Source organism: Cervus canadensis, chromosome 18 (assembly GCF_019320065.1).
Source record: "Cervus canadensis isolate Bull #8, Minnesota chromosome 18, ASM1932006v1, whole genome shotgun sequence".
NCBI classification, from domain to species: Eukaryota; Metazoa; Chordata; class Mammalia; order Artiodactyla; family Cervidae; genus Cervus; species Cervus canadensis.
This window is the reverse complement of record NC_057403.1, coordinates 22,003,865-22,013,361: the sequence shown is the minus strand read 5'-3', so window position 1 is coordinate 22,013,361 and position 9,497 is coordinate 22,003,865. Positions and strand designations below refer to the sequence as shown.

At 55.6% G+C, this 9,497-nt stretch overlaps 1 protein-coding gene across 1 annotated transcript; it reads left to right on the top strand.

Moving 5' to 3' along the window:
• Positions 1 to 1,513: 1,513 nt before the first annotated feature.
• Positions 1,514 to 9,235, top strand: LOC122421547 (cytoplasmic tRNA 2-thiolation protein 1). The gene is made up of 3 exons (XM_043437651.1): positions 1,514 to 1,646; positions 4,900 to 5,443; positions 7,918 to 9,235. The coding sequence occupies exons 2-3, from the start codon at positions 4,936 to 4,938 to the stop codon at positions 8,451 to 8,453; spliced, it is 1,044 nt and encodes a 347-aa protein (XP_043293586.1). The 5' UTR covers positions 1,514 to 1,646; positions 4,900 to 4,935; the 3' UTR covers positions 8,454 to 9,235.
• The last annotated feature ends 262 nt before the right edge of the window (positions 9,236 to 9,497 follow it).

Here is a 9,497-nt window from a genome sequence, read left to right as displayed (position 1 = left end):
AGAGATCATCTTTAAGGTGAGCGCTGGGGCAGCTTTTCGAAATTCCTGAAGTCCTGATCTGCCTTGCTTGTCAGGCCTTCTCCTCATGACCTTGTCATGGGTGGGATCTCGTGTGCTGGCTCCCAGCAGAAAGTGCCTGTGGTGGGGAAACAAAGGCATGTGATGGGTGGGGCTCTTGCTTCTCTGACTAAAGGGTGAGTTCTCAGAGAGGAATAGGCCAAGCAGACATAGTGGAGACTTTCAGGCTCTCACAAGCGGTGTGAGTTCTGCAGATGACCCTGGACTCTCAGGTACAATGTTCCCAATCCCACTCATTCTCCCACTGTGCTGGGGATCCTCCACCAGCTACCAAGTTCTGGGCTCTGTCTCTCTGTCCGGTTTCTGGGGATCCCTAGTCAAAGGTGATGCCGCTATCCGTGGTGCTGATTCGGAGTTGACTGTTGACTCAGAATGTCTTGTAGCCTTGGGGAAGGGGGAAGGGAGGTTGACCACAAAGAACAAGGACCCTCGGTCTGGATTCAGGAGGGTCAACAATATGTCAGACGTGCCAGGAAGGGCCCAGGTCTACCTGGGAGGAGGGACTCCAGGGAAAGGAAGATCTCTATTCGTCTTCCTTGACCTTCTGGCCACCCTCAGGAATGTTCTGTGGACAATGCTAGGCTGTTGACGTACTGGTCCAAGCACTGGGTAAGGTGAAAGCTTTGTTCTACCCCTTAATATATATGACCCCATTTCATTTTCTGAACATGCCTGACAGAAAGGGGTAATCCCCCTCATCAAATAGAGGGAGCAGCTGACAGATAAATGAGTAGCTGTAGGTACTAGTCCCAGAGCTGCAAACAATCCCACCACTTCCTTAAGGCAAAATAGTAATAAACTTCATTTATTACACAATGAAATTATTACGTCTTCCTCTTGAATCCGGATTGAGCTCATTACTGCTTTTACCAATAAAATGTGGAGGACGAGATTCACACGGCTGCGACCCAAACTCAAAGGGCAAAAATAATGTGCTCTATGAAATAAAGTTAAAGTGAAGTCGCTCAGTCGTGTCCGACTCTTTGCGACCCCATGGACTGTAGCCTACCAGGCTCCTCCGTCCATGGAATTTTCCAGGCAAGAATACTGGAGTGGGTTGCCATTTCCTTCTCCAGGGAATCTTCCCCACCCAGGGATTGAAACCGGGTCTCCTGCATTGTAGGCAGACGCTTTATTGTCGGAGCCACCAGGGAAGTCCAATGTGCTCTACAATCCTTCTAAAAGCCTATCGTGATCCCACAAAAGCAGATAACCAGAATGTAGCCACTTCGCCTCTTAAGCGTCCGGCACGGAGACACCTTACTGTTAATCTTAGTTAACAGTACACCGCCTCGTCCCTTCCATGCGCAGGCGCAGAAGGAAACAGCGCAGTGGATTTTGGGAGTAGTAGGCCGATTGCAATAACGGGCCGCAGGGACTGCTGGGAGTTGTAGGCCGAGGGCCTCAGTAACCACCTCTGCTTCAGGTGGAGCCGTCGCGTGGGGCTCTGGGAGCCGTAGGCAAGACAGTTCCCAAAGCCTTGTGGGAGTCGTAGTCTCAGAGCCACTTCCGTACAGGAGTTCCGCGTGTTAGGCAGTTTGGACGATCCAGCACCGCGTTCTACTCAGGTGAGTTATTTTCTCCCGGAACTGGTCGGCCCCTGAGCGCCCGCTCTTTGTCGCGGTGCCGTGTGAAGGTTGAGGAACTCTCCGGAAGTGATAACTTTCGCCTCTGACTGCCCAATGCTTGTATCCCAGAGGCCTACTGACCGGAATCCTCACTGTGGGCTCCGCGGTCCAGCCTGTCTCTGGCCCGCCCACCCCTCTCCCCTGGGCGGGCTCGGGGAAATTCGACTATTTCCCTGCTCTCACCTCCAACTGGATACTTCCGGGAGGTCCCTACGCTGTCCTGAAACCTCTGTCTTGATAGAATGATGTTACACACTACCCATAATTCTGACAAAGCTGCGATCCGGAGGCACACTTGGGGTCTGGGCCCCGCCTTCTGGGAGCACTTATTCCCTCAGCCTACAGATTTTTACTGAGCCCCGATCCTTTGCCAAATCCCTTGCAAGGCAGGGGGAGTCACTGGTGGCTGAGGCAGACCCTGTCCTTCCCTACCTGTAGTGAGCTCACGGGACACGGGAAGGGAGACAGGCCTGTCACCATGAAGGGTAGCATCGTGATCCAGTTGGAATGGAGGCATACAAGGGGCTCTGCGACCCCAGAGGGGGCGCCTGAGCCAACCTGGGGTCTATAAAATCTTCGAGAGGAAGATGCTTAACACACGTTTCAAATCTGACGTGTCCAAATGGAATTCTAGTCAGCCTCCTCCACAACTAAATGTTCTCATCATCCTCCCCGGTGCTCAGGCCCAAGCCTTCAAATCATTCTTCATTCCTCTCTTTTCTCATGACCCCACCCTCCACCCCAATCCAAGTCTTGTGCAAGCCCTACTGACCCTACCTTCAAAATAGATCCAAAAGCCCACCTTTTCTTGTCATCGCCACTGCCAGCACCCCAGTCCAGGCCAACATCATCTCACTGACTACTGCCCTGGCCTCCTCCCTGGCCTCCCTGCCTGCCACAGTCTGTTCCCCACACAGCAGCCAAAGGGAAGCTTAAAACCTAAATCAGATCATATGCTTGCTTTGCACAGAACCCTCCCATGGTTCCAATCTCTCTCTTAATTAAAATTAAAGCTGTATCGTGGCCTATGAGCCTCTGAAAATCTGCACTTATTTCCTGGCAGAGTCTTCCTCATTCAGGAGGCAGGTTCCTGGGACCTAGTGACCGTAGATTTAGGGGGAGAAGAGAGATGAGTCCAGAGTGACTTTATGCCCTGTCCTACGGAGTAGCTGGGTGGAGAGGTGGTACTCAGCAAGCAGGGAACAGCTGGGCAAGAACAGGTTTCTCCGTGGGGAGCAGGGGACTGGTCAGTTTGGGTACCTAGAATTCTAGAGAACCAGTGGGTATCTTCAATGGGACATTTAAAGGACAAGCCCGATGAACATCGTGATTCAGTTACCCACAAGGAAAATGAGCTGGGCAGGAACCATGAAAGTGCCTCTCCTAAAGAGGCTGAGCCGGAGGTAAACCAGGAGAGAGAGAGAGAATCAAGCCAGAGGGAGGGGTGAGGTGAGATGCATGGGAGGATGTAGAGAAGACCCTGGGCAGGATCTCACTGGCTGTTTTGTGGACAATTGCATGTGCAGAGCAGGGAAGGGGAGGGCAGGGAGGCGGAGGAGGAGCCTCCTGCGGTAACCAGGAGAGAGACATGGCTCAGACCAGGGTTGCAGCTGTGTAGATGCTAAGGCGTGCTGGGCTTCTGGGTCTGTTTTAAAGCTACAAACAGGAATTTCTCCGTTCTGGTTGGATGTATGGGGTTTGAGGTTTGAGGACATGCCCCAGTGCATTCTCAGTGGGGCATTTGGAGGAAAGGTTGGGACCTAACATTGCAATTTGGAATCACCTACAGGGAGAGTTAAGAGGGATGGAGAAAGCAGTCCAGTGTCCTGGGACACAAAGCTCCTGCCCTGAGTAGCTGGAGGGACAGAGCTGCCCTTTAAAAGAGAAGCAGGTTTGGGAAGGGGAATCAGGAATCTGGGTTCTGCGGTGCCTGTCATAGACAGCTGAGCTGCACTAGCCCCTAACTGGTGTTACAGGCAGTAAGCACGTGAGTCACATAAAATGATTCCACACTTTATGGGAAATCCTGGAAACAGGGTGAACTGCTTAGAAGCTAGCTACTGCACTATGATAGTCCAGCCCCGAGATGATGGTGCCTTGGAGGGGAGGGACTCAGTCTGGTGGGTTCCCCCGGCAGGTGGGTCCAAGGGAATCTTGGCTGGGTGGGGAGGAGTGAGGTGGGGGGGAACAGAAGGAGTCAAAGATGGGCTGATCCACCTCTTGATAAGGCCACAGAAGCTTGCGGGAGATTCTGAGATGACTGCCCTGCCTTTCAGAGGATACAATCAGAACCCATTCGTAGAGAGAGCATCCCACCCCACCAAAGTGAAAGTCCAGTTGGTCTTTCCTGTTTATACCCCTTCCCCTAACAGAACTGCCGGCAGTCCCCTTGCCTCCTTCTTTTCTTAGATCACTGACCCTTCCCAAGCTCTCTGAGCAGCCCTGGAAGCCCAGGTCAGCTACCTGTCCTTATGATCAGGGTTGTAAGAGGTGTGGCTTCCCTGGAGACTGTGAAACGTGTCCTTAATATGCACCTCCATCCCTCCAAACAGAATCCGACCTAACTTGCCTATCTCTACCTCTCCCCTCCACCCCTCACCTCCAACCAGCTACTTCTCTCTCCTTGGTGTGTAATGGGTGTAATCCAAGAAGCCTTCCTGGAGGCACTAGCCTCCTTAAACCTCCTCAAACCTTCAAGTGTCAAACAGTTGACCCTTGAACAACATGAGTTTGAACTGCTCCACTGAGACTCAGAATTTTTTTTCCCCAATAAATACATACAATACTACACCATCCGCAGTTTGGTTGAATCCTTGGACTTGGAACAGGGAAGATATGGAAGGCCGACCGCAAAGTTAATGTGGAATTTGGTTGTACTCCCAATCCTCGCGCTGTTCAAGGGTCAACTGTATACATATAACCCTCCCTTACTCTGGAAGATGGAGAAGGAAATGGCAACCCACTCCAGTATTCTTGCCCGGAGAATCCCATGGACAGAGGAGCCTGGCAGGCTACTGTCCAAGGGGTCGCAAGAGTCGGACACGAGTTATCGACTAAACTACTCATTACTGCAACTACTCCGGAAGAAGCCTACCTGGTCCCCACTATTCTCGGCAGGGACACTACCCTCTGTAAGCAAGGACCCGCAACCCGGAATCCACGTGTAACCTGCCTCCCCTCTCCACCCATCCAGGAGAACCGACCCCTCCCGCCTCTCCAGGACCCCACGATGCCCGCCCCGCAGTGCGCCTCTTGCAACAAGGCGCGCGCCGCCCTCCGCCGTCCGCGCTCGGGCCAGGCTCTGTGTGGCGCCTGCTTCTGCGCCGCCTTCGAGGCCGAGGTGCTGCACACGGTGGTCGCGGGCCGCCTGCTGCCGCCCGGCGCCGTGGTGGCCGTGGGCGCCTCAGGCGGCAAGGACTCCACGGTGCTGGCGCACGTGCTGCGTGAGCTGGCCCCGGGCCTGGACATCTCGCTGCACCTTGTGGCGGTGGACGAGGGCATCGGCGGCTACCGGGACGCGGCGCTGGCGGCCGTGCGGCGACAGGCGGCGCGCTGGGAGCTCCCGCTCACCGTCGTGGCCTACGCGGACCTCTTCGGGGGCTGGACGATGGACGCCGTGGCCCGCAGCACGGCCGGCTCCGGCCGCAGCCGCTCCTGTTGCACCTTCTGCGGGGTGCTGCGGCGCCGCGCGCTGGAGGAAGGGGCGCGCCTCGTGGGAGCCACGCACGTCGTGACCGGTGAGCGCCGGCGCGGCCCAGAGGGGACGTGGTGGGCGGGGCGCATGCGCGGGAGAGCTTCGGGCGCCGTAAGGGGGGTGGAGTGCGTGCCCAAGGCATAATGGAGACTATGAATGGCCTAGAGAAAAGAACCGAACACGGAAAAGGGGATGTGCGCATGCTCCAGCATGGGGCCCGGCCGTACAGAAGGTTCCTGCCAGGGTGGTGGGGGCGGAGGGAAACAGGATGGGCTGGGCATCACGAAGACTTCGAGTCTTGGCCGCTGTCTTGGTCGACGCAGCTTGGAAGGGAGGGTGGGCGGTGGGAGAAGCGAGTGGCAGGGGTTAGTCTCTGGGGCTTAGGTCTTTGAGTCTTATCTTTAATCGTCTCTAATAATCTCGGTCTCATGCCCCCAGCTGTCTCTCTTCAGAATTCATCTCTGTCTCTGGACAGTATCTCTGCCTCATAACTTCTTTTTCTTGTTGCCATCTCTTCTTTTCCATAACTCTCTTTTCTTCTCTCGCTCTCATCCATTCCTTCAACAAACAACCACTGGGCTTCTACTAAATGCCAGATCCAAGCTGTTATTAATATATAGAGTACGTATCACACACATTTGTATTATATATGCTCACATCATCCTCATCGGGCTATGGCTGAGAATACAGCGATGCCTAAGACTGACCCAAGCCCGTACCTTTGCACAGTTCAAATATAAAATGATAAATGATCATAAATGTTACTGGAAAAAATTATGTGGTGCAAAAGAGGACCTTATGGTGTGGAGAGAGGGGATGAGGAAGGGCTTTTGAGATCCGAGGGCTCTGGGTGAGGGGGTGAAGAGGAGTGGTGTTTGAGGTGGGTGGAGGTTGTTCCAGGCAGAGGGAACCATCTGTGCCGAGGCCAGTTTGAGGGGCCCCGGGAAGACCAGAGCAGTGGGCGGAGCTCGGATCCACTTTCCCCTTTTGATGGTGAGGCGTTAACATCTGATCCTTTGAGCAATGGGGAAATGGGTGGGCTTGACAAAGGCTCTGAAAAGTATACTAGGGCAGGGGTGAGGAGCCTGGGTTGGAGAGGCAAGGGCGAAGCAAAGAGCCGGGAGGGTGGCAGCTGCGGGTGGTCCAGGCGAGAGATGATGGTTGATAGAATCAGTGCATTTTTTTTTTTAATGCTGTGTAAATATTTCATTACTTTCTCCCTGGTCTCTCTAAACAAAAATAACACAAAAACATTGCAGTCTGTGCCATCAAAGGCACTTGTGTCAACAACTATGAGTTTTCTATGGCTGCTGTAACAAATTACCACAAATTGAGTGGCTTAAAACAACATAAATAAGAAAAAACAACAACACAAATGTATCAGGTTGCAGTTCTGGAGGTTAAGGTTCAGGCAGAAGTCTCACTGGTCGGCATTCCTCTGAAGAATCTACTGGAAAGTCCATTTTCTTGCCTCTTCCAATTTTTAGAGGCTACCTCTTGGAGGCCACCTTCCTCCAGCTTCAAAGCCAGCAGCTGAGTCCTTCTCATCTTGCATCGTCTGACCTTGCTTGTGTTCCCACATCTTGCATCCTGACTCTTTGACTTTAAGGACCCCTGTCATTACCCTGGGCCTCCCATGTGGCGCTAGTGGTAAAGAACCGCCTGCCAATGCAGGAGACATAAAGAGAGGTGGGTTCAATCCCTGGGTCGTGAAGATCCCCTGGAGGAGGGCATGGCAACCCGCTCCAGTATTCTTGCCTGAAGAATCCCATGGACAGAGGAGCTTGGTGGGCTACAGTCCTTGGGGTCGCAAAGAGTCGGGCACCACTGAAGCAACTTAGCACGTCATTACCCTGGGGCCCACCTTGGCTCAGCTAGGCCGCTCTCCCTGTATTAAGATCAGCTGATTAGTAACCCTCATTCTGTATGCGGTCTTGATCTCTTTTGCCATGGGACCCAATATATTTTCAGGTTGAGGGGGTGGGGGATTCTGCTTACCACAACAGCCTTCTTTCCAATTTCCATTAAATGACTTCCGGGTAGTCTTAAGTACATTTTCCTTTGGGGGGGGGGTGTCTTTTTGGCTTGTGGGATCTTGGTTCTCCAACTAAGGATTGAACCTGGGCCCTCAGCATCCAAAGCACAGAATCCTAACTACTGGACCGCCAGGGAATTCTCTGAAGTACACTTTTAACTGAGACTGAAATGACAGTCTTCCCGACCCAGGGGTCAAACCCAGGTCTCCCGCACTGCATGCAGATTCTTTACCTTCTGTGCAACCAGGGAGGCTCTGAAATGATGGTTGTAGTCTAAAGGACTTTCACTCGCTAGCAGAGGGCCTGGTCTGCGATAAGTGGGGGGTAAGTGAGGCACCCCGGGCTGCTCCATGGGAGCCTGGGTGCGTCGCCCTCTCGTTTCTCGCCGGGTCCCCCCACAGCCGCCCCCCGGCCACCCCGCGGTGCCCCGGGGTCTCCTCCCGCGGCCCCCTCCTCACGGCTCCCGTCTCCCCTCCCCCAGGACACAACGCGGACGACATGGCGGAGACGGTGCTCATGAACTTCCTGCGGGGCGACGCGGGCCGGCTGGCGCGGGGCGGGGGCCTGGGCTCCCCGGGCGAGGGGGGCGCCCTGCCGCGCTGCCGCCCGCTGCAGCTGGCGTCGCAGAAGGAGGTGGTGCTGTACGCGCACTTCCGCCGCCTGGACTACTTCTCCGAGGAGTGCGTGTACGCGCCCGAGGCCTTCCGCGGCCACGCGCGCGACCTGCTCAAGATGCTGGAGGCGGCGCGGCCGTCGGCGGTGCTGGACCTGGTACACTCGGCCGAGCGCCTGGCGCTGGCCCCTGCCGCGCGGCCCCCGCCGCCCGGCGCCTGCTCCCGCTGCGGGGCGCTGGCCAGCCGCGCGCTCTGCCAGGCCTGCGCGCTCCTGGACGGCCTGAACCGCGGCCGGCCCCGCCTGGCCATCGGCAAGGGCCGCCGGGGGCTGGACGAGGAGGGGCCGCCGCGGGAGCCGCAGCCATCCCGACCGCCGACTTCCCAGCCGGTCCCCGACTTCTAGAGACTCCAGTTCCCTGCCAGGATCCGGCGCCGAGGGGGCGCTGGGCCGCCTGTAAATGCCACGGAATTACCTGAGCCTGGGCTTCGTGTGCAGCTGGGAGAGAGACGGAACCTGTTACCTGAGGTCCTGCAGACGCTCTGGGCTCCTGGGGCTGGGGGCCGGGGACTCCTGGGTCTCAGAGAGGAGAGCACTAAACGACCTTCCATTCCTGAGCGAGTGGGAATTAGGGGGCTGCTTGCCTGTACCTCTGTGGGATCTGGGCGTGCTCAGATGGTCCTAACCCTTCTCGATCGCCTACTGCCTGCCTGGTGTTCGTGTTTGCCTGCAGTAGGATAAGCACAACCACGCACCTGGATGGACATGTCAGTTACAGCACTCGTGTTTCTGTGTGAGCGCTGTGTGTACTGCAGGCGCTGGGCCATCACATTTCACCCGCACCATGATCTCATTGGCTGTAGCCCGAGGCCCGTAACTGGCCCGAGGTCACCTCCCTGGAGCCCCACCTGGGGGCTCTCACCCAGGTCCTCCTGGGGTTCTTCAAGACTGTGGAATTAGTCCTTATCCCCACTACCACCTGAATCTCTGATGGATGAAGAGCAACTGGGGCGGCTCTCCAGACTTCAGATTCCAGAGGCAGAGCTGGGTGAGCTTGGGTCAGTGACTCAACCTCTCGGATCTTCCATTTGCTCGCTGAAAATGGAATCAAGGCCTCCCACCAAAGCACTGTTTTGAATGTTTGATAAAGCGCTCAATAAATGTGTCCGACTTGGCTGTTCACACTACGATTTGGCCACCAGGGGGCGCTCGATTTCGGGGTTGCTGTCCTGCCGATCCAGACAGGCGTGAGGCTCAGAAACTGCCTGACTCCTGGGCAGTCTTGGCGTCCTCAGTCCCACCTCCAAGTTTTGCTGGGCTGCTCCTTTGTTAGAAACGCCCTCCTTTCCCATCTTCCCGCTCAACATCCTCCAGGGGCCTCCTGGAAGCGTCCCTGAATCTCTCCCACCTTGCCCAGCCCAGGACATTGGGACTCTCCCAATCCCCAGC

Bases quoted from the DNA above. Each gene is read 5' to 3' on its own strand.
- LOC122421547 (XM_043437651.1), top strand. From the start codon at position 4,936: ATGCCCGCCCCGCAGTGCGCCTCTTGCAACAAGGCGCGCGCCGCCCTC. The intron at 5,444-7,917 runs GTGAGCGCCGGC...CCCCTCCCCCAG, and splicing joins AGCCACGCACGTCGTGACCG to GACACAACGCGGACGACATG.